This window comes from Phyllostomus hastatus, unplaced genomic scaffold, assembly GCF_019186645.2.
Source record: "Phyllostomus hastatus isolate PE091 unplaced genomic scaffold, TTU_PhHast_1.1 phas_contig_148, whole genome shotgun sequence".
In the NCBI taxonomy this organism is placed as follows: Eukaryota; Metazoa; Chordata; class Mammalia; order Chiroptera; family Phyllostomidae; genus Phyllostomus; species Phyllostomus hastatus.
Window position 1 is genome coordinate 18,974,706 of NW_025333607.1, and position 25,425 is coordinate 19,000,130.

Genomic DNA, 25,425 nt, shown 5'->3' on the forward strand with positions numbered 1-25,425 from the left:
CGCAATGTATCTGCACAGATTTCCATTTTGCTCGTGTGCCAAGTAAAATGTGATTTCCCCCCAGTGTTTAATAGCTATATTTACCTTAGGTTGCTGCATTTAATGTTATGCACTTGCATTTCCTTATTGGTTTATATAATGTCCCATTAAGACTTGGCAACAACACGTGCTTTCTCACGGCCTCCATCCCCAAGCCAGTTGTCTTCCAAACTGCCTTTCTCAACATTGTGCAAAAATGGCACTTTGGATGATCATGTATATGCTCTAAGCAGACACAGACTTGGACAAAATCAACTATCAAAACAAACAAAAACCAGAAAAGCAAACAAAGGAAAAAAACAGAAAAAAAGCACACAAAGCAAAAGCCAAAAAAGCAAGGATGCTGGGCTTGGGGCATCCTCCTCTGTCTGAAAGAAGCTTCACGCTAGGGCGACCGTGCTCGCCATCACGGGCGAGTCTCATTGTCATGCTTTCTGTTTACTGCTTCCAGGACTTACGAAGAATGGATCCAGGTTTTTATTAGATTTTTGTATCTACTAGAAAGTGGTCCTGTTCTTATAAATAAAGAAAACACAGCTTGAGTTAGATGGTGATATAAGAAAGGCATATTGGGAAGATAATTAGGTATCTTGTGTATTTGAAAGTGTAAAAAATATTGAAAGAGAATAAAATCCATTTTTGATTCTTTGATGCATTAAGAAAGAAAGTTGATTCAAGATGTGAAGCCCTATTTTTGCAGGAGATTAGTGAGAGGCTGTAAACTGGGATTCCAAAAGCACCAATCTCTCCGCATTAAAACAAAATTAGAGAAAGATGTCATTGAAAAGGGAATATACGAAAGAGGAAAAGGATCGATCAAGAGAGAGAAGGCTAAAAATGGACAATGTTTGGATGTTCAGTAAAGAAAACAGGGAAGAAGAAAGCAGGCTGGCAGGGCATGAAAAGGAACTATGGAGAACAAATATGATTAAAAGGATTTATACATTATCCCTGTAGGTCAGATGTGGTAAACATCCTTCTCAAACACTTCTCCCATGAAAACGTTGAGACATCTCTTTTCTCGTGTGTGGTATAGAATTGTAAGTACTTGGTGAGCATGCCTGAGATGGAGAGGAAGTTGGGTGACAACCTCAGCAAGACAGGTGCACTGCATCCAGGGTTGAAAAGATGGTTGAACACCCCACTCCGTGCCGGCTCTGCATGCCCACTGCCTCACTGCCCACTAAGGAGGACAGGACTCCAGCACAAAAAAGGACGGACAGCATGTCACCTCACCCTCATCTCAAGGACTTAGTGATACAGAGGGACCGACTCTGATGCTGAGCCCTGAATATCTGTGCCCCTCCTCCACTTACGTGTCGGAACCCTACGCCCCAAAGATGGAGTTATGAGGAGCGGGGACATTGGGACAGTGTTTGAGTCATGGGGGTGGAGCCTCAGGGGCGGGATTCCTGTTCTTATAAAAGAGATCTCTCCGGGCTCCCTGGCCCCTTCCACCACGTGAGGGCAAGGCAAGAAGTCGGCAGACCGCAACCCCAAAGAGGCCTCCAACAGAACCCCACTATGGTGGCGCCTTGCCCTTGGACTTCCAACCTCCAGAGCCTGAGCTCTTATGAGCCACCCAGTCTGCGGTACTTTTACAGCAGCCCTAAGGGCCAAAGACAAGGACTCAGGTCCCTTGGAAAGAATGGGCGAGGGCATTTGTCTGCCTAGTAGCGAAACAAAACAGCACGCCATGCATATTGTATCAGGTGATTCGATTTATATAGAATAGGAAACACTCTACATGCCGTATTAAATCGTTGCTATATGCATCGAGAAGGCAAACTAAAGGATTCGGGAAAATATCAAAGAGCATTCATCAAATATTTATTGAGCCCTTGCTGTCTGCGAGTTTAAGAGCTGTGTCTAGGAGCTCCAGCAGATAACTGAACACTCATATTTCTCACAAACTCGGCTGCACCTCCTCCCTCCGGAGGGCTCTGGCCGACAGGCAATCCTTCCTGAGCCCGTTAATGGCTATCGTTTACATCATCGTGGACTTATTTTACACCGCCCCCCCCCACTCGCAGATTCTGCTGTCTTTCGACGTCATTTCCCTGCAATGTTCCTCTTTTTGTTCTTCCTCGTAGTCCATGATCACAATATTGTTTTGATCATGAACTGGGGAGGTCAGGAGAAGGAGAAGAGCCCGACAGCGCTATGCTCGGTCAAAGACACCATTCACAAAGGGCACATATTGTATGATTTCCTCTATGGGAAGTGCCCGGACCAGACACAGCTGTGAGTTTGCCAGGTTTCTAGAGTTAAACAGCCCAGGGCTGGGGGTGGGAGTATGGAGGGTGACTGCTAGTTGGTACTGGGTTTGTTTGGGGGACAATACAAATGTTTTCCATCTAGGTTGTGGTGATAGTTACATAGATTTTGAATATCGTGAAATCCAGTGAATTGGAAATAATGCCAATGACTATTTTGAAACTGGATTTAAAAAATTGAAAGTCTGCCCTGGCTGGCATAGCTCAGTGGTCTGAGCGCGGGCTGTGAACCAAAGCATCGCAGGTTCGATTCCCAGTCAGGGCACATGCCTGGGTTGCAGGCCACGGCCTCCAGCAACCGCACATTGATGTTTCTCTCTCTCTCTCTTTCTCCCTCCCTTCCCTCTCTAAAAATAAATAAATAAAAATCTTAAAAAAAACTGAAAGTCTACAGAGTTTTCAGTTATTTTTTAGTGAAAAAATCTATAATTATAGATGACTCCTTCTAATGGTTTGAGCATCAAGTCAAAATAGAAGCATTTTATAACAGAGATGGTGCAGATGCATATTTTTGTGATACCCTTCTATGTTTCCCTTAGCTTTTCATTTTGATGTACATTTTATCGGATTTCAAATAAATAAATACAGTTTTTATTGCGCCAACTGGTCAATGCATCTTAAAGTAGCAATTCTAAAAAATGTGCTTCTCAAAATTAGCTCAAACACAGTATTTTAATAGTCAGCCATCACTCACATAAGTTGTTAGTAACTTCCCCAGCAGTTTTTGGATATTCATGTTGATGAATATGGCTTATGGTACTCTGAACACTAATCAAAGAAAATAAACTTGAACTCCTTTTCACTGAAAATTGCCTACTAAGAAATTTCACATTGCGGTCCCACTTTTTTCTTCCGCTTACAACATAAACGCAAGGCTTTGTGGTTTTGTGTCCACCGTGATGCAATTATTAGTTGACCACCACATACGGCCAGTTAGAATGACTTTTCAGTGTTCATAAGAAAAGAAAAATTTGGAGATGTTAGCTTCTGTGCTACTCATTGTCCTGTTCTTTGGGAGATAACTCGAGTGCATTACTTGGAGCCCTGACCTATGTTGTTTTCAAACCACTTCCTGTAATGTGAGCATCACCATGCTGTGCACGTTCTCACACCGCACTCAGAGTGCGGTAGAGCTCCCTGGGACACCAACGCCCTCGGGTCCCCATTGCCACGAGCGTCTTACCTTTGTCTCGGCAGGCTAATGAACGGTTGCTTCTGACACCTCTTGCTAAGGCTAAAGAGCTTGTGCACAATTTTCTGCGCCTTGAGGAAGAGCTGCTTCATGCTGTTCTCCAGTTGCTCGTAGCGGCGCTGGAAATTAGAATCCATTGTCCACAAGTGCATGATGGTGGAAGTGTTGAGGAAATAGTGCGTGGGCAGCCTTTTCATGAAGAACTTGAATTCATCTGGAAGGAAATGGTCAAAACCCAATACTTTAATTATCAACAATCACTTCCCTTTTTCTACAAAACACATTTCACATGTTACTGTAAAAAATAAATGCATACAATTTATTATTTGTGAGCTGTAAATTAATCGAAAACAGTTTTATGCTTTAATAATATTTTCCTCCTTGGTTCCCCTTAAAATTGAACTTTCAGGGAAGAAGATAATTAAAATTATGTGTGCTGAAGCCCATAGTTTGGGCAGAAAATTTAAACTGTGCTCATTTTTCCCATGTCCATCTTTTGATGGCCTTTGAATGAACTTTCTCCACAGGCAGTGGTCTTAATTCATCCTGCATTTTTGCCAATGGTATTAATGATCCTTTCCAAGTGTTTTATGTCAAGGAAATATTTTTCAGAAAGTTTTATTAACTTAGTATAGAATATATATGTATATATATAGTATTATGAAGCGCATTTCTTAATGTTTATAGAAAGACTTTTAAAGAGAAAACTAAGATTCAACTGTGTACTCTGGTTACTGCATTTAACTAACCACTTAAAATGTGTCATGACATAATAGTTTGAAACATAAATGTATACTAAAGAGAAAAGGTAAAAAGAATTTAAAAGTCCAATATTGACCCCTATTTTTGTTTTCCTCATCATAATGCCAGAAATCGGCTCCTTTCCCCCAACATGTCTGATTTACCAACCGCAGGAACAAAAGTTGATGCTACAGAACAATAAATAATAACTGAGAAGGTCTATTAATTATCCAATAACAAAAGATGGTTGAGGCAAAAGCCACAAGACAGACACAACACAGCTCTCTATAAAAATAAGTGAAGTTCTGACACATTCTACAATGCAAATGAACCTAGAAAATACTACATGAATTACAATGAGCCAGCACAAAAAGACAAATATGGTATGGGTCCAGTTATATGAAATATCCAGCAGAGTCAAGTTCACTGAGACAGAAAATAAGTTAGAAATTACCAGGAAGGGTGGAAGGGGAAATAGGAAATTACTGCTACTGAATTTCTGCTTGGGGAGATGATGACTTTTTAGAAAAAAAGATAGTGGTGGTTATCACAACATTGTGAATATAGGTAATGGCACAGGATGGTACAGTTGAAATTATTAAAATGGCAAACTTTGTTATGTATATATATATATTTTAGCACAGTAAAAAAAATTACAATATGATGATATTTGAGCCTTTCCCTCATCTCCTTTGTATCCAAGGTAAATACTGTAAATGGGGACTCCAAACAGAGATTTTTACTGTGTTAACTTGTAGAGAGTATTATTTGGTTTGGAACATCATGTTGCACCCCTTTCTAGGTAGTTCCTGGTTGAATCAACTCTACAGACACACACCAACATAACATGAGACTTAGAAAATGTTTTCGATGGCTGAACAAGTATTATTTGGCAGGTGAGATAGATAAACTACATTTTAGTCACTTTTCTACCCATAAGAAAGATCCATTTCATGCACTAAACCTCAGCCTCTCTGTGCCTCAGTTTCCTCTTTTGTAAATGACAGAGAAAGTTCTGGACGATAATCTCATGACACTTTAAAAGTCAACGATATTATGAACAGTTGGTTGAAATTCCCACACAATTAGTCTGAAATATCCAATTCAAAAACAGTTGTTTTCTAATGTCATTACAGCTGTTATTACTATTAGTATTCAACTGAATTTGGACAAGGTGTGTTAATAATTGCTCCTAGTATATAGGCCAAACTCTTACAGCTTTGTAAAACTACCAGATTAGCATTAACACTTTCTAAAATATGTCACTTCTTTCCTTAGAACTAAACTATATTAATTCAGACACAGACTTGGAGCAATTAATTTCTATTTATTTCATGTGTTAGGGCTATTTTGATAGACCCAAACTATTTCACTAATGCTGGAATATGCAACTTTTTAACAACATCACAGAAAATTACATTCACCGATATTAGGGTTATTACTTCATCGACAACACACACACACAGAGCTCTGGCATCTTTGGCCACTGCAGGTATAGACCTTTACTAGGAGAAGGGAAAATAAAACAAAAGGAAATGAAACATTTTATAGCCAATAATTATAAAGAAAGATGCTTGAGGATACATCCATTTGAAATGCTTCAAATCATTTTTTCTAAGTAAGCAGGGCATCAATAAGACATGCATTTTAAAATTCCAATTTCACAGTCCCCTACATTTTGTTTGGTCCCACGGGCCTCCTCTGAGAGACCCTCTTCAGAACGAAGGCGCTGGCGAACGGAACTGGGAGCATCCCTGGGACCCACCGCCAGCAGATGCTCCTGCTTCCAACGTGAATCCTTCATTTCACTGCCACCCTTGACTCGAGCGCTTTGGGTAAGCCTTTATTGTTTCATGGGCATGCATATTGCAGGCCTCCTCATTGTTTGTTACAATGGTATTCTCAAAGCCTCCAAATCAGTCAATTATATTCCAGTTAAAGGAGAGCTTGAAATGGAATTTAATTTTACCAAAGTGTACATAATTGCGTCAGCTGAAAACTGTCACTACATAATTTCTAAGAAACGCTGTTTTAACATAACACTTGAATAATGGTTTCATTATGAACTCATCAGAAGTCACCGCGGACAGACACCTGACACATCTATCAGGCACCTGTTGTACGCCGAACACACAGATGTTTCAGTCTGTGCAAGAGAATACCAATAAGCCTTTCATCTCACTTTTCAAAAATGACAAATGGCTGGAAATATCTGTAATTGTTCAAGTAACATCTTCAGTGTCTGAAATTCATTCCACTTAGAAGTCAACAGAATTCCCAGAAAGATTCCTGTGGAGACTTTTTTTCCCTCTCCCCTGTGGCCATTGGTAAAATTCCTATTTGTAGGATATAAAAATAAAATACGAATGACACTAGCATTATACGTTTAGTGATGTACAAAACTACGAGCAGAACACACAATGAATAGTGGATGTCACACAACACATTATTCTACGATAATTTCCAAAGCCAGGTAGAAGACACAGTGCTATCATTTTTCTTCTTCTGTTTTTTTTTCTTCATCTACTATCGCTTTTCAAATAGCAAATAAATTTCGACTAGCCATAGTTTGTGGGGAGAATGCAGCTCTAAAAGAAAACAAAATAATCTCATGCAATCTGGAAACATCCACTTAAGTGTGTATTCATTGAACACTTTTGCCTACCGTCTTGAGGACTACAGAGAAAATAACGCCAATCACAGTAATAATATCGTAATAAACATCCTCTGTGCGGGTGGAGAGTTATCGTCACTCAGTCACCTTAACAAAACTAATTCACAAGCAGCAAACAGCACTGCAAAGGGAAGTGTGTGATACTGATGAGTTCTGTGGGGCAAAGAGTCAAGCGGGCGGGACTCCCCAATCAGTGACAGAAGACCAGCTGGGCAGCAAGCTGACTCTCAACATTGCTACTGCCTCTCCATTCAAAAAAAAAACTATTTTCAAAAATAGCCGAACAAGTTTTGTTTGCTCCCCTCCCCTTCCCCCTGATAGAAAATCTAGTTAACACCTGATATCTAATTGCCTATTTTTTAAATTAATGATCTGTCCTAATTAATGTGAGTTCTTACTTTGGGCAGGAATACTTTTAAGTGCTTTAAACATTAATTCAATTCTCCCAATAACCCTCCATGTAAATTGCATTGGAGTAGTTTTGCATGTAGAATGCAGATTATCTTTAGTTTCATAACTCGAATGTCAGCAACAAATATTAATACTAGCGTATTTACATAGTGGTCACATGCAACTATATATTCTGTATGCCCTTTATTCTCATGCTTCACAGTTGAATTAAATGGGTAAGTGTGGAGAACTGGACATTTCCAAGGCAAAAAGGAAGAGCCATAAATACGCATACCCTGACTGGTGTCTCTGCCTCTGTTGACGGGCATGCAGTGCACGGACTGATCACCCGTTTCCAAATGTCCAGCATCTCTCTTCAGTACTGCTCTAGCGTGTATTTTTCAAAGGTGTTCTAGAGTATTCTAAAGCTTTGAAAACGTGGAATTTAACTCCCTTAAAAGTACAGAATGACAATCAGGTAAACTTTTTATTATTTGGAAATAATTTCTTAAGATAAAAGTCCACCAAAGTAATCTGAAAGAGAAGCTGCTTTCTTTAGAACATAGGACTATGCGGAGGACAGCTGAGGTGGAAACTGGTGTTTTTATGGTTTTTATTCATTCATATGGATGTGTTACTTTTTTGAAATTTAAATCCTGTGAATCCCTATAAAAACATTAAATACATTTAAGCACATTGACATTTAAATAAGATAATATCACTAATGCTCCTCCACTAACAATGAGGTTACATACCAATAAAGCTGTCCTAATTTGAAACTATTGTTAAGTTTAAAAATGTCGTAAGTTGAAAATTAATTTAATATACCTAACCGACCAAAAAGCATGGCTTAGCATCGTCCACCTTAAACAAGCTCAGAACACTGACAGCCTACAGTTACTTTGAGCGTCATCTCAAGACCAACTGCCTTCCTCATCTCACCAGAAGCAGGAGACGCAGATGGGCATTTTGTAGACAGGATGGACGTGAAAGCACAAAATAAAATATCAAACAAACACTGCCAGTACAGTTCACTGTAGAGTACTGGTTGTTACCATTCTGATGGCTGGTGCACGGTATGGTTTTTCCCCAATCAATAAGCATGTTTACACAATCAAAGTATCTTCCCAGTAGAAATGACAATGCAATATGGATGATCATTTTATTTCGTATTAAAGCATAGCAACAGTCTTTGCCCCCACAGTCTAATATTGTATAACAGTCTTACTGTAGAATAACAAAATATTGTACAATATCTAGAAAAATAGGTAAACACAGAAGCATGGCATCTTACGATGGAAGGAGATAATAGGCAAAAAATGCGTGTCAGTACGTCTGAAAAATCTATGCAAATGTTTGTTTTTAAGTAGAAGGGATAATCACTTCTGATAATGTAATACTACCAATCTAACACCTTCAAACTTATTTCTCCTCCTGTGTTTGTGAACATAGGATTTTCTGAAGTAATACATGTAATAACAACACTCTAGAAACATAAAGTTTCTGTAACCAATAAACTAAAAAATATTACTTCCTTATACTGAAGTACTGCGGCCTTATCTATACATGAATACATAACAAATATATTCTGTTTCCACAGCTAGATTATTTTTAAAGATTGTAAGATTTTTATTTATTTGTTGGCTTGCTTGTTTATTTAGTGTATAGTACATTTATACTTATCCTAATTACTACCTCCAAAGCTGACAGTTAAACATCAAACTACATCTGATAGCGGAACCTAAGACTTAAAGATTAACCCTCAGTTGATAGACTTAACTGATTCATTTGGTGGGAAGGGCTATTCCAGGACCTGGAATGCAGGACGTAGGTGAATTCCAGCAAGTCCAGAAGGTCAACAAGCAATTCGACCTTGGCACCCTACGTCCTATGGGTCTGCAAGCTGATGGAGATGGTATCTGAGATGTTGATCAACAGATAAAGTACTCAGAAACCCTCCCCCCACTGCAACTCTCATCCAATTAACCTTTTTTCTAACACCTTACCTACCCTTCTTCTCCTTATAAAAAGATCGGCTTGGGGTGAGGTATTAAGACGGTTTTTGAAGGTACATAACATCTGAATAAAGTGCCCATGAAGATTCAATCCTTTTCTCTGGCAGTTTCCCACCGGTTCTGGCAGTGACAGGCAGCTCCTGAATGTCAACTTTTCTGGCTTCACCTCTACCACGGCCCTTCAAAGCTTTGCCCAACTAGAATACTCTCTAAAAAGCTATTTCTTATTCCTTAAGAGCCACGGTTTCCCAGAAGATAGTATGGATTCTTCTATCTTCTTCTGGTTTTTAGCGGCAAAGATTTGCTTAAAAAACAAATGACCTGCCAATCTTGACACGACAGCAATACTGGCCTCAATAAGGTGAGAAAAAATTGACAAACAAGCGGGAATGTGAGTGGGAAGGGCTGACGGGAAGGAACGTTGTGAGAGAAAATCCTGTCCCGAAGGGCAGGAGGTAAGTAAGCAAAGGCCGAACTGGGAATCAGATCCTTGAGCAAGTGCAACTAACATACAAGTTTTGACCCACTCCATAATCCTGATGAGCATTGGCTGACTTCTCCTTTTACAGTTTCCCCTTCTCCCCGACATTTCTAAGGGATCATTTACATGATTTGTATCAGCAGAGAATTTTCTCAATTCCTCCACTAAATCATTGATACGACTCGGGCCGCGGAGCCATGCAGATCTATTTAAACCATTCCGTAAGCCGTGAACGTGGAGTTTATACTGGTATTGACAAAACACTATCACGCTGCCCACAGTAAATGGCAATCCTGTTCAATTGCCTGTGAACTGGCTGATTTTATAAGGCCACAGAGTGATGGGCACCCAGGGGTGTAAATCAGAAACCGATCCCGATTCCTTAGTAGCTGCCTAGAAATAATTGTGTTTTTCCTGTTTTCTTTTTCTCTGAAACATACACCACATTTTTTTCTATTAAAATACTTTAACATAGACCAATTAATCTGTCCCGTCATTGGATTGCCTTGTTTGAGAAATGACCCAAACAGAGCTTTATCTCTAAGCATAAAATCTGCAAGGCTGGGGTCTTCCCTTCCCCAGTGCCCTACGGAATAGATGCACTATCTAAACTATGAGATGCACCCACTCAGAGTTAGAATCTTAAGCTGTTGGTTCAATAACAGAAAAGATGCCTCCAGCCATTTCTTAGGAGGTGGTGATTACAGAGGTAATTGTAGTGTTTAGTGCAATCTCGTGTTCATTGCAGTTAGCAGTGATGAGCTCATTAAAAAAATCTTATGCAAGTTTTTAACATACTTTGCCCTGCCTATGTACAAGAAGAGTATGCTTCTCCAGCTTTCCTGGTGCTGCTGTGTGTTACCGAATATTGTTAAATGGATTTCTTATGAGGATAGGTCAGGTCAGAGGGAGCCTGTTGCTCATACTCGTCAGGAAAAGACCTGGGCTGACAGAGGTACTACCACCAGGAATGTTTGGCAATAGTCTCTGTGGACAACTTGTTGGTTTCTTGGATGAGTGGGGGAAAACAAAGCTTTTTAAGTCCATGCAGTGTTATGGGTGGAACTTAGCAGAAGTACCACCTGTAGGAAGAACTGCTTGTAGAAATGGCATCCGGGGACTGTGCCTACACCCAACTGAATAAAGAACGTGAAAGACTGAGGGTGAGCGGCTTACTACAGATAGAGATGGCTTAGGAGCCAAAATTCCTACACTTCCTTCTCAAAGGACCGAATGCACACTAGAAACTTCCACAGACTGAGCTAAAGAAATCATCTATCACTCCCAGCTGAAGGGCTTCAAAACAAACTGATCCCACGTTTGAATTTAAACTCCTGCCAGATGTTGCTCCAGTTAGAAATAAAATGCAAATCGGGAAGACGTGGGGACCTGGGAACCGGAAGACACAGAATGGGAAGACTGGGATTAGCTCAGAGTAATGGGAAGCATTAATCATGCTTACTTCCCCCGCCCTCCAGGAATAGAACCTCCTGAGCCCTGCCATGCTTTCTGTCACTGGAACGGTCTTAACCAAAAGGGTGGCCTTCATGGAGAAGCCAGTGTTTACCACGCCTCACTCCCATCACCTGCCATGCCCAAGGGGGGTTTATTGAAAATGTTCTAAGGTAAGGCTGATTTTTCAGCAGGCTCTGAAGAACTGGCTCACTTTTGTTGGAGAAAGAACATGAAATGCTTGGGTACAAAGAACACCTGCCGGTGTCTCTGATGAACATGGCCGGCTGTTTTCTGCAGACTGAGGGCGCCAGTCGGGGTGGACTCTGCGTGAAGTCAGGCGGACTCTCTGATTGCCGTGAGGATGCAATTACTGCTCTGCGACTGGGGCGAGTAGCAGCCACTGACCATCGGAGGCACAGTGGACACATGTAACCCAATATGCAACAGGCCCAGTAAGCTCCTTAGATGGTCTGAGCTGAAGAAATTTTAGTGTATTAACCAGATCATGGTTCCAGGGACTTATGCAGAGAAGCCATACCCTGACGTCCTATTTAACGTGTACAGTTAAAAACATGTATGGTCTGGCAACAAACGCCTGACTTGAGTCATCCTGAGGAAGAACATTATCCTACCACATTTTGAATCATTTCAAGGAGGCAGAAGGCCTGTATCAAAGCTTACGTAGGGGAGATCCTTCTTTTGCCTTGTAAATGAATTGCCAGGACTGGTGAATGCCAGAATATTCCATTAATCAGAGTGTGATGGTATAGAAATAAGAGAAAATTGGGTTTTCTCTGAATCCCCCTCAACGTAGGTCTACTGAGACCCTAACCCATGCCATATTTATTGTCCAAGGCCCAGTCTAATGAATTAGAAAAGAAGATGACTGGCTCCCTAACCTGTCATAAAGTATGATCTAGTAAAGTAAGAAGGGTAACATGAAGCTTCCCCTTGCAACCCGAAGACTGAATCCAAAGTGAGGCTGCTTGTTTTTTAGGCTTGCTACAGTTGCAGGCATTAGCGGGCCATGGAACACCGAGAACTGTGAAGATAGTACTCATATCCTGTCTCCGACTAACTCACCATGCCGGTCGTAGCTTCATCACAGAGTGACTTCAAGTAAAGGACTGTTGCCGACGTGGGCTCCCAGCACGAGGAATAAATGCGACACAAATGGCTTCCTCTATCATTGCAAACAAAGAATACTGCAAACAGTTTTCTTTCATATGTCAGATACGCCAAGGTTGCGGGTTCAGTCCCGGTCAGGGTACATACAAGAATCGACCAATGAATGCAAACGTAGCTGGGGCAACAAATCGATGTCTCTCTCTCTCTCCATTCTTCTCTCTCTATAAAATCAATCAGTCAGCCATCTATCAGTCAAGAGACTCGAACATTCCAATGCCACTCGGGTTAAACCACTTCTCAGTCGCCGTGCTACGACGTATTTCGCAGGAATGTAGATCACGTTAGCAGGCCACTGGACTTATTTCGTTAATGACATCCCACTGAAAAGACTTGGGGAGACATGAGTGGCAGGTATCCTGGCTGCTGGCCGGCACCCGAGCTCATAAATCTTCTGAAAGGTCAAGCGAAGCCCCCGATGCCTGAGGGAAGCTTCCGAGAGTCCAGGTGTCCCGAGCACATTTGGACAGTCTCCCGTTCAGCTCTCCTTCATTGCAAACCTCAGGAGGCGCATCAGATAAATGATCCGATAACGTTATTGAAAGTGATGATTTCGGGAAAATGCACCGAGGGCTCAGGTGTGCCTGCTGCAGATTCACGGGCTCCCGTGCGTCCTCGAGGCGCGGTGCTTGTCTGTGATTTAGGGGTTGTCCCTGGCATGGCCTCTGCTCATTCTGTGACCTTCCCCATCCGACGTCTTTAAATATACTCCTTCTCTACCGCAGTCAGATTCTATCCTTGCAGAAATGCTGACTGATACAGAGCTAATTGGGGCCTCAAAGGTAATTATGGTCTAGAGTTCACAAGAGCACAGCCAATATTTATTGAGTGTCTACTGTGGGCCGATCACCATGCTAGTTAAGTGTTAAAACTATGATAAAAATCATTATTAGAGTTATAATAGTACTACCTTCCTAGGCTTTCTCTGTAGATTAGGTAATCACCAGGAAAACAGAATAAAATGATTTGTACATAATTAGTAATAAATAAATGCTAGCTATTATTTTTTTTATAATGTATTCAGTGTTTCTGTGTGGGCTATGCTGAGCCCTTTGCCTGGATGCTCTCATTTACTGCTCACAACAGCCCTAGGAGATGTGTACTATTATCATACTCTGCATTTTTCTAATGAGAAAGCATGCCTTAGAAAGACGCGGCCAATTGTTCAAAGTGACGCATTTATTAATTAGAGCCCAGAACAAAGCACGTCTGGAAAACAGCACGGCTCTGACATAATTCGCATAAACTCTTTCGAGAGTTGACAGGAAAATAAAATTATCATCTCCCCTATCTAAAAGGTGCTTTTGTTTGCTAGACTTTCCACAAACACTATCACAACCAATCTCATAATAATGGTGCAGTAGGATGGGCTTGTTTTATTAAGATTTGATGTGAAACTAATTCACATTACGGGAACATCACACAGAGCCAACTAGAGAAAGATGAGGACAATAATAGGCTCCTGGAAATACAAAAGGAAAGATCATTTTGTGTTTCTTGAGGGTCAGGACAATGTTATGTTTTTCTTTGTATTTTTCCCTTCCAAAAGCCTAAGACAGCACATTATACATGCTATGAATTAAGTATATACTTCTTAAATGGTTGAACCAATTGACAAGATACAGAAAGGAATGGTTGAAGCTATTGTAAATGTAAATATATATATGTATATATATGTGTGTGTATATATAATATTTAACTTGGAAAAGTAGAATTGAGTTTAATCATATACAATAGGAAGCTACAAATGACTCACGAGGGGAAACTGTTGAAATGAGATCTGTGGTACAGTTCTAAGTCTTCGTATTACTATGGAAAAAGGGAATCTGGATTGAAAGTAACCCAGCAAGATGAAAACATAGACATATGAACTTATGGATGTGAACCTGGCAAATGGGTTCCGGGTAGCGAAATTACTCTGCGCGTAAACTTGAGAGTGCTGATAATGAATATGACTCTGCTGCAGGAACATGTGATCACTGCTTACAAGCAAATCGAAAACCACATACTCATGATTGCAATAGCAAAAACTGCATTCGGTATTTTTTAAAAGTATCAAGCACTCTTCTAGCTACTTAACACTAAATTCTGCACAGTAGTTATTGCTGCTATGCTCATTATATTAAAATAATAACCATGCCTTAGAGATGCTGAGTAAATTTCTCCACGTCTGAAGCCTTGTGATAATATCTAGAGAAGAACTGCTGAACACATAAGCAAGGCTTGCCTCCGAGATCAAGCTCGTTTGAAAGCATGCATCGGCCACCAGACAGGTGTCCAGGCTGCAGTCATGGGGTCAGAGGAGACTTTACCTCCTAGCCCATACGGCCAGTAACATGTACACAACATACCTTTCTCTTCACACAGGCAAACGTGCCTGACACCACCCTCCATTTTCATTGAGGTCAAAGAAGTTTAGTGATTTCATACGCACACAAGTCTACGAAAAATTTTAATTAGTACTCAAGCTCATAATTTTCATAAATTATGTAGATGCTGATCACTCTGCTGTATTCCTGAAACTCATATAATCTCTAGTGCCAACTGTAATTGAAAAAATAAGATAGGAAAAATTCAATCGGAATAATTTTTTGACCCACAATTTGTCTTTTATACTATGTTGTAATTTTAAGCGTCATAGACATATGTAAAATATGTAATGATTATTTGACAGTACTAGGTCACATATTAGTTAAATATTAGAAAATATTCCCAAACAGGACAACTTTTAAAACTATACAAATAAAACCACCATTTCAATGTTGGAATTGGCAAAGTTGTACTTGAATTAAAAACAATCCTACAGGTTATCTTAAGTTATTCTCACAGAGCTTACGTCGAGTACAGTGAATGCTCATTATTGTAACTGAGGGTGAAAAAGAAGCCGTGGGAATAATTGTTTCCCAACTTCTCACCATGAGGGCCCTATACAGTCTCAGGAATTATGAGGACCCCAAGGAGCTTACGTTTCTTTGGGGTAGGCCACAAGTGTTCACCCTATTAAATAGCTATTCATTTGCCCACATAAAATAATAATAATCAACCCTTCTCGTATCAGCCACCTGTTTTTCTGAAAACAAGTACGTTTTCTAACACAAGAACATTTTGGGACAGACTGCCGCCAGTCTGCATTTTTGCTAGCCCCTTTCATGTCTAGCCAGAGAGAAAACAGCCAGATTCGAGTATCTGCTTCTGCGTTCAGTTTGCTGCGACGCCACACACCACGTAGTTTCTCGACTTCTGCACCGCACGCTCATAAGAGAATGAAAGTGAAGAAAGAAGGTTGACACCTCAATGCATCCCAGCGAGAGGCGTATCTTCCAGGCCTCCTGACAGTATCTCAGGAACCCCAGGTTTCCACTGACTCCCCTTTCAGAACTACTGCTCTGCGATGACTATACCCACAAACTGCAACATTCAGAGTGTATACACTAAAGCAGCCAATGTATATAATGTGAACCTAATGCCTAAAGGGGCTCCATGGTTTTTATATGGAATAACAAACTAAAATATTATAACACCGTGATAATAACAACAAGAGGACCCATGTTCTGTGTGCTTATATCAGGAAGAGATGGTGTGCCACTTATTAGAAAGTGAGGGGATGTGCAGCGTTCATTCCCAAGAATTTAACATGTAATAATTTAATTTTCAAATCATCTCAACACAAAAAAGAGAAAAAAAATACCATGTTAGTTTGAGCTTAACAGTTGCTTCCTGCTTTCAGTAATCTTCCCCCTTTTTCGTTCATCATCGACTACCTTGGAATTTCATGGGGCATAGAAACGAAATTGAGACAGTTATCATTTGATTGTTTTTCCTAAAATGTGCTGCCAAGTTTCAAAATTGGAGCATCGTATTTATTTGATTTGCTACAGTGGTGAGCTGCGAGGGCCACAGCGCTGAACATCACCATTACTATTCTTCGAGGAGACGTCTGAGAGCCAGTCGTAAAAGATACAAATGACACGGAGTGGTCTGAGAGGCTGGTGCTCTTGTAGGGACCTGGCATTGTGCAGAAGAGAAGTGGCCGAATAATAAAATCATGGCAATATTACTTCTTTCTCACAACAATATTTTCAATACTAATCTAAGCAATAAAAGTAATGGCAGGTCTAACACCACTGGCAATATTAAATTGAAATGGCAAATTGCAAAGCTAGTGAAATTGTTATCAGAGGGATTGATCTACAATGGAACCGATATTTCAAGCTCTCAAATAAATGTTCGATACAGTGATGCTTCACTCTCATGCGGACATTATGATAGTGATTTGCCAAAAATATATTACTTAAAAATATCTTGCCATCTTTCATATGCCGGGGTAGAACACAAAGAACTAAAATGAAAATACACTTATTTTTATGTTCCCATGGACTTCAGATGTTCACGATCCATTACTTAACTCATCCTAAAACAAGTAAACAACCAAAAAGAAAGCTAGACTCAATTTCAAGGAATGTTTATTTTATTGGAACCCGTGGAAACATTAGACCTTCACCAGAAATGTTGCTTCTCTGTACAAATGTAGTCAAAGTAGTAAAGAAAGAACTCTCCACATATTACAAAGTATAGTTTTCTTAGATTCTACTGTACATTAGGAAATGTAAAAAAGATTACTTTCATAGGACACTAAAAACATAAACAGAAATCTATGTATTTATTTACCACCAACCTATCACCTATCTATTTATCATCTATCTCTTAAACACCTTGTAATTGTCTAGAGAGTCCACGTTTTGCTGCTATAACAAACCATTCCCAAAATCCGAGCTGCTTAAACCAACAATTTCTCAGCTATGCTACTGCCCAGTGGATCAATGTGGGAATGCAAAATAGGTGTTTATCTTCTTTCTCAATTCTAGTGGTTGTTGTCGTTACAGTTGTCAGTGTTGTAACCATCTGGATCCTAAAGACAGTTATTCGGTGGAATCGCCTTTCCTATAAGCTAGTTGTAATACCACATTTTGCAAGTACACATTTTTGTCAACCAAATGTTCAATGTTTTATCATTATTTATGGCATCTAGGAAAGAGTGGAAATAGATCTAAGGAATTAGGTTACAATATTGATGCCAAAAAATCTGACCATTGGTTCTGTATCCTCCTTGCTTGCTGATAAAGATTAATCATGTCTCAGAACGCCAATGATCTGCCAGCACAGTGATAAAGACTGAATTTCATTTTTCTTACAGCCCCTACCCATTGCTTACAGAGTATCCGTAAATGGATAGGAAAGCACGATGAAGCAGAAAGAAAAAACAGGCTTGCTAAAAAAGAAATATGACATTGGATAGGTTAAATGATAACCCAATATCTGAGTGAGAAGAAAACTCAAGAGAACTGTAAGAACTAGGAGAGAGGAAATGCATTGAAATTCGGTAGACTTTACTTTGCACAAAATGACCTGAAATATTTCCACGCACGCAATTTGGTTATCAGCTCCCCAGGAATAATGATACACCATGACCTGAGCAGACATCAGTAGAATTAGATCACGCCCACCTTTCCCCCTCCTTCCATTCCGACGTCAGCATAATAACTGAAGGTGTCTCGGCAAAGTCCTCCCTCCCTAACTTTAATAAGTAGATTTGCCAGGTGCGACACCAGCAGGAGGCGCATAATGTATTTAAGTTGGAAAATGAGGCAATTACATTTCAAAGTTCTGATTGGCCACGTTTTCATCTTGGAGCCTCGAGATGAGCTGATTTCGCTGGTGGCTTTCTGAGTGACCCCCTGCATGTGCACCTGTGCATTTTATTAAAACGGCAACACCTTGTCAGGGGTGTGAAGAGGATCTTGGTCACAGAAGCGGCGGTAGCTTGGTCCCTCCGCTCTTCCTATTGATGACATTTCTTGACAGTCACATGGGAAGTTAATTGCTAGTAGGCAATTAACACCCTTGCAAAATAATAAAGAAAACATAATTATATCGAGAACTCCCGGAGACTGTTTGTAATCTTAAATGTGATATTCCCAGGTTTCCGAACAGCGATTAGGCAGCCCACGCCGTGATATTCCTTTTCGTCTACTCGCCTCAACCCAGCCTGCCCCTGACGAAGAGCGGTCCTTATTAATAATCTATTTCCTTATTCTCAATGATTAAAAAGAATCCTGACTTTTCATCAATCTAATTAAACATTCCCCGTGGAATTGCTCAATGAAAACAAGATCATGTCTGCCTGGCATATAAAGTGAGTCGTCTTTCTAGAAAGATAGATCTGCAGTGAGAATGACTTAGGATAGATACCTTACCTACTACTAGTTTGTGATCTTGTCAAATTGAATTTCTGCTTTCTCCGCTGCAGGAGGTGGCTCGGTGCGGGGACCGCGGCAGCGCCAGGCCACGCAGGGCCATGTGCCCGCGCCGCCCTCCAGGGCTGGGAGGGTACTGACCGTGCCTGGGGCACGGCGCTCTGCTCTTTAAAGCGGAACAGTGGGTTTGAAAAATTGACTTTTACTCATGTCAACCTGAATGAGCACACCTAGCAGTTTGTGCCGCGTATAAGGCGACAAAAAAGAGAGAAAAACAAATCAGTGGAGCAACAAAACTACAGGACCCGGGGCTGAGTCGCTCCTCGTGTTTGTGGGTCCCCACCCTGCCACGTCCCCTGTGTCAGCACAGTCCCGTGCTTGGTTCACACACAATCTCCAGAGTTCCGAGCTGACCCCTGAGGGTTAGCAGGAGGAATAGAGGAAAATGCCGCTAAACCCTTTTATATTTTTCTTCATCGTCACAAATCCACAACGTACAGGAGAGAGAACTGACTCTCTGAGCTATCACCTGACTTGTCAATTTTCTTCGGTAGAAAGGTGACAGAGATGGTGCCACGCTCTAGCCCCCGGATTCCGAGAGGTTGTAATGACAGAAAGACACAAATGACTAGAAATAACATACACGTAACGGTCTCCTACATTTGTCTCGCTGTCTCGAATTTATATCAAAGTACGATACTCAAAGGTCTAGACGTAAAAATATAGTTGCGCAAAACACATAAGAATGATGCCATTGATTACGTCCAATGAGTATAACAGAAAATGTCTGGTCTACAAATGAAAGAAATGTCATTTTAAAAGGTACTTAAAAGTTTCAAATACATTTGTTGAACCTACTTTTTCCGCCGACCCAAGTCCCTAAAACACTCTGTGACCTGAAGTACCATAACAAAGGCCACGTCTTTCCGTGAAGGTGCGTGATGAAATCGTCGGGGCTGTGAGGCCAAAAGTTTAGGAACCATGAATGGTTCTTGGCGGTGTGTCCACTGGCCATTCGTTCTGTTTCCCTTACAAGCACTGTCTCCAGTGCCTTCCAAAAACACACCCATATGTACTACTCCCTGGCACCTGTAAATGCTATCTTCATTCAAAAACACATCTTTGCAGACATGATTAAAGTCTTGGCACTGACCTTCACATCTGCTTCAGCTGAACTAAACTTTAGACAGGTTTCTTCTGGGATAGAGGTCCCTGATATGGTCTGAAGGGACCACCCCCAAATCCCTGTGTTGGAATCCTCCCCCAAAGGTGATGGTACCAGGGGTGGGATTGCTTGTAGAACGGATGTCTAAGAGTGAGGAAGCAGTCCCTTATTTTCGGACCCATGGACACCAAATCTGCTGGTGCCTGAACTTGAACTCCTCACCCTCCGCAACTGTGAGAAATAAACTTTGATTGTTTCTAAGCCACACTGGTGATGCTATTTTTGCTATAGCAACCCAAATGGACTAATACAGGCCCTGACCTCTTTTTACTTAAAGCATTTACTGTAGGAAACTTGCAATTGTAAATTCTCTCTCTGCCCCATCCAGATATAAATCTCATCCCAGCGTCTGGACAGCTTTACAGCCCAGGAATGTCTTTTCTCAAGGACCCGGGAGCCGTCCCTCTGAAATACAACCGTCAAGAAAGATAGAGCTGCGATCTCTCATCCTCCGTGGGAAGGTGCCGGCCTAACTAATCACCAATTAGCAAAGACAGAGGACCTCATCAAGCTAACTGCCCTCCTCACCCCCCGACTTGCCCTCTGCTGCTTTTCCTCTGGCTCAGTCCAGGGGTTAAGATTTCTCCCATCTTTTGTTCAAGCAGCGCTGAGGTCCATCTCTCCCAGTTTGATCGTCTTAACATGTTCCTTGCCTTTTACATTTCTCTGTAGCAATTGTCTCTTTGACAACGTGGCATGATTAACCTGGTTGACTGCAATAGGCTCTGAAGGCCACCTTCAGGGACCTTAGAACAAAGAGGCAGAAGGAGACCTCGCCCAGAAGAGGAGACGGGAGGTGACAACTCAGCCTGAAACTGGAGGGATGCGGTCTTCAGTCAAGAAAGGCTGGCAACAGCCGGAAGCTGGGGACAGCAAGGGTGTTCTCTCCCCCAAAGCATCCAGAGGGAGTGTGGTCCTGCCAGCACCTTCTTTTCTACCTTCCTGCTGTGTTAAGCCACCGAGTTTGTGGTAATCTCTTACAGCAGCCCTATGACATGGACAGAGCGATCGGAAAGCGTCTATATCAAAATGTGGCGTTCTTTCAACAATTATAACAATTAAACTATCATAGAAATGTTAGTGCCACTAAAAACATTTGGGAGACTGAGGGGACTCTTTGACTGAGGCCAAAGGATCACCATTGGTGGACAACTGAGGGTTGGTTTCGTAACAGAAAGTAGCAGTAAATGAAAAGAATCGTACTATTTTGTTTTAGCAGAAAATGCGGAGTGTTCTTTTCCTAAGTACTATTGTTAAAATGATAGAATTGGGATAAGCCACTTAAGCACCTGTTTTTAAGGAGACTGCTGTTTAAATAGATTAATTCAGCGAGCGCCCCGGAGATACTAATGAAATTTGCCAATTTAGGATAAACAGCTTCAGTATGGATTTTTGATAAGAAAACAGCTGCTCATCTAGAAGTCGTCGTAGCTGAAGTCTGAAGGCCAGGAGATTTGTCTGTTCTAGAAGGTATGCTATGCAAGGAACAGATGGCCCGCATAAATAATTAAAAATAGCTCTCTGGTTCCTTCTTTGGGTAAAAACAATGTGCTGAACTATGTTTACAAGGTTACTTGGAACTTTCAGCATGCGAATTATTTATATTTCCTTTTCATGCTTCCTTTCCATATGTAATTTAAAAACCAAAACACGGATTTTTATTATTTATGTGCTAGTTCTCTAGAATCAATTCAGGCAACCGCATCGCGTACATCATGAAACAGCAACATACGAGCAGCCGCAATGTATCTTGTTCTCCGAAGGAAAACTACTGACGCCGAAATGATGTGCACTTAGTTCACAAACAGGTTCAGTTACACCCAGAAATAACATCCGTATGTATAGCAGTCAAAAAATAAGTAAATAAATGCAGCTACCTTCTGCGTAGCAGTTCACAGTTTACAAATACTTTTCTGCACACTTCACCTCGTTTGGCATTATTTAACATATGAAATAGATGAAGTCACTTTAAGTTACTTCATCAGTTAAAAAAACGACACTACTCAACCTACGGTTTTACAATCCTACTGAGTATTTAAGTTGTATGGTGGGGTTTTTATATATTCCTTGTTCATTCCTCTGATTATCTTCTCTTCTTGAGAAAAGATTGAAGAATTTCCAGCCTCCGATTTTCCTTCATCTACCACTTTGCTTCCTCCTTGTTTCATAATCCAAGCTCTTCAAAAACTGTACTTGTTTCCACTCAGCTGTTCTGCAGCACACGTTTGGTTACACAGAACCAGTGCCTCTGCGTCTGTCCGATGTTCTCCGTCCAAACGTCGTACGCCCAGTGACCGGTGGCTGACGGACAGTGGCCAAGGACATGTAAAGGAGCCTCGTGTTCCAGGTCCTACGGCGGCAACTCCTCTGTGCCTTTCTCTAAACGAGATCTTTTTTTTTAAAACCCAAGGACAGTTTTTTCCCATGAATTTTAGAGAGAGAGAAAGGGGTGGGGAGAATGAGAGAGAGGCAGACATTGATGCAAGAGAGAAGCATCAGATGGTGGCCTCCCATTCATGCCTGGACTGGGGATCTTATGCACCTAGACTGGGGATCGAACCCACAACCCAGGCACGTGCCCTGATCTCGAATGGAACCCGCAACCCTTTCATTGTGGGATGATACTCCAGCCAACTGAGCCACACTGGCCAGGGCTCTAACTGAAATTTTGAAGTGATACAGATCCTAACCATGTGAAGGAGAAATCGCCGTCTATCCCTGGTCCAGTGCCCCGTCTCTGGCTTCCAAGGGTCAGGCTCGCTTCCCTAAAGAGCAGACTCTCTCCTTCCAAGACCACGGTGATTCCACTTGCCTACCAACGGCACCCTGCCCTCTGCTGTCACCATGCTGTCGTGAATCAGACCTGTCACCAGCCCAGGCATAGGGATTCAGCCTTCTTGTGTGCTGTAAATCAAACTGTCAACGTGTCTGCCGGGCAACAGAGAGCTGTCTGGCTATTGTGAGATTTGGCAACTCTCTGGATATCTCCTACGAGCTTTAATAGGGTCCTGGAACGACAGTATGCCTCTTTCCTCCAAAAATGTGTACACGTGCATTTGTATTTCGCAGTCAAGTTGCAGTAACAGTTTCCTGAACCACAAGTCCAACAGAGAGGCACCCTCTCGGGACTGACACTGAGGAAGCCTCAGAATCAGGGGTGTCCAGCCTGGAGCTCGCGGGCCGTGTGTGGCTCAGGACGGCTATGAATGCGGCCCAACACAAAATCGTGAATTTGCTGAAAACATATGAGGTTTTCTTGTGATTACCTGTTGCAACGGATTTAATGTGTGGCCCAAGACAACTCTTTTTCCAGTGTGGCCCAGAGACACCAAAAGGTTGGACACCCCCACCTAGATAAACATATCAAGGGCTCAGTCACTCCCATCGTGATTGCTTTAGGTTCCCAGAGTGGCTGACCAAATTAAAAGTTGTTGTTTTTTTTTTTTAAATATGTTGCTTGTTTGTGTTCTAGAGATGTGTAGGAGTTTCAGGGGAATTTCCAGGAAGAACTTTACCTTTCAGAAGCAATAACCAAAGTTTAGCCACCAGGCCTCCCAGAGCCATCCTTGACCCCGAAAGGAGTGGAATCTAATCACCGGGCAGATGTCATGGGGACACTTCACTCTACCCTTTTCTTGTTTTTGTTTTCCTCCAGTGAACACAAGCGAGGTCAAGTCCTGAAGCAGACCCGATGTTACAATAAACAGAACTAGAGATTTTGTTTGCAAACAGGCATCTGGGTGTCCGTGTTAGATCTCCATTTTCTTCTCTCTCAACCCCTGGAGGGTCAATGGAGTTCATAATAATCCCCAAATGTTACATGATCCACCACAAAGGCTGAGCCAAGGAAGAGAAGGGGCAAATGCCTCGACTGACCGGGCAGACCACAGTGTCCCTCCCCAGCCCCAGCTGCTGCTCTGAGGGCAGCAACTAGTTCAGGGCGGTGCGCATACCCTGGCCAGAGCTGTCGGGTTCCAGTCCATTACTTTTGATGTAGCATCAGGGGGAAATTTTTCTGTCTCGGGCTCAGCTCATGGGACAAGCTTCTGATGCTATTGGTAGCTACCTTTGTCTCAAAATGGGGGAAAATAGGCCAAAATAAGAGTCAAAACAAAGAAAAGAAGAAATGATCATTAAAGTGAGAGATCCTGAGCCCTGACCAAGTAGCTCAGTTGGGTAGAGCATCGTCCTGATACGCCAAGGTTGCGGGTTCGATCCTTGGGCAGGGCACATACAAGAAGCAACCAATGAATGCACCAATAAGTGGATCAATAAATGGATGTTTATGACTAGCTCTCTCTCGCTCTCTAAAAATCAATAACAAAAATATTTTTTTAATTCTTAAAGTGAGTATTGCTGATGACTGGAAGCTGGTCTTCTCTGATCCAAGCACATTCTTTCTTACATGAAAATCTAGCCACATTCCTTCTGCTTTTTGAAAAAAAAATTCTACTTCATTACAGTATAAATGCAATATTTTTAATATGGAAGAAGATACTTTCCACATGTGACAAAGGGTTAAGAAGCTAGTTTCCCCTTCTACCGTTTTCCCTGCTGTTTTGGAAGCTCACAGTCCCCCACGGGGAGGGGAGTTGCGCGGCCTGGCTAGCGCCCCCACCTGGCTGCTGCTGGCAGCCTCCCTCCCCCGGAAGCTCGTGGTCTCCACTTCCCATCAGCGCCCCCTCCTTGCACCAAACCTTGGCGGGCCCACCTGTGCCCCACCGGCATCGGTACCAGCCGTGAGCATCCGCCCCGTCCCCCCCAGACCAACTGGGAGCTTCCCCGGGGTCCGGCCTTCCTCCTGTTCTCTCCTCGGCCTGCTCGGTGGCTATTTCTCCATAACAGCTACTGTTTGCGAGTCTTGCCCAAGTCTCCTGGAGCCTTCTGCCTGCTTCCAAAAACGCATTCCTCTCATCTTGAGATAATTTTAGACTCGGGATGGATTTAGAGTTTCCCTGGCATCAAATACACAGAGCATGAAGTGAGACATCACAGCGTTCGGGTGTATTCTCTGCCCAGAGAGGGCACAGCGCGCTGACCGCAGGACCGGCGTGGGATGGCTGCCTCGGCTGTGGGCTTGCGGGAAACATTTACTTTCTGATATGGGGCTTAGCAAATTAGGTGTGGCTGCAGAGACACGGGCACCGTCCCTGACGCCGAAAAACCTACAGATTTCGAACCATCCGTCATCTGATGCTGGGAGGAAGGGATGACAAGTAGGAGGGCGATTTGCCCGGCAAACAGCACTACTTAAAAATGCGTGAACAGGTCCGAGATACCTGGGTACCGCGATGATGAACAAGGCACAGGCAGCTGCAGTTTTTACAGGGCCTCTTACTGGGGGTGCCACGATTCCGGAAAAACGTGTGATCGTATCGACCTGCATCCTTTCTTCTTTGATTCTCTCCCAAGGTGCTCCTGGTGAAAATCTGTTTCTCAAATGTCTGTATCATTCTCTCTGAGTATTATCAGACGTGCCTGGACTTTCTTGCTGCAGT

The 25,425-nt window shown here is 42.1% G+C and overlaps 1 protein-coding gene across 3 annotated transcripts in view; it reads right to left on the reverse strand.

Moving 5' to 3' along the window:
* Window positions 1–25,425, reverse strand: part of BRINP3 (BMP/retinoic acid inducible neural specific 3) — a 439,538-nt gene that overhangs the window by 27,365 nt on the left and 386,748 nt on the right. For all 3 annotated transcript variants that reach the window (XM_045859062.1, XM_045859042.1, XM_045859052.1), the window contains one exon: window positions 3,499–3,721. In XM_045859062.1, coding sequence (XP_045715018.1) covers window positions 3,499–3,721 — 223 coding nt within the window. The remainder of the gene's footprint in view (window positions 1–3,498; window positions 3,722–25,425) is intronic.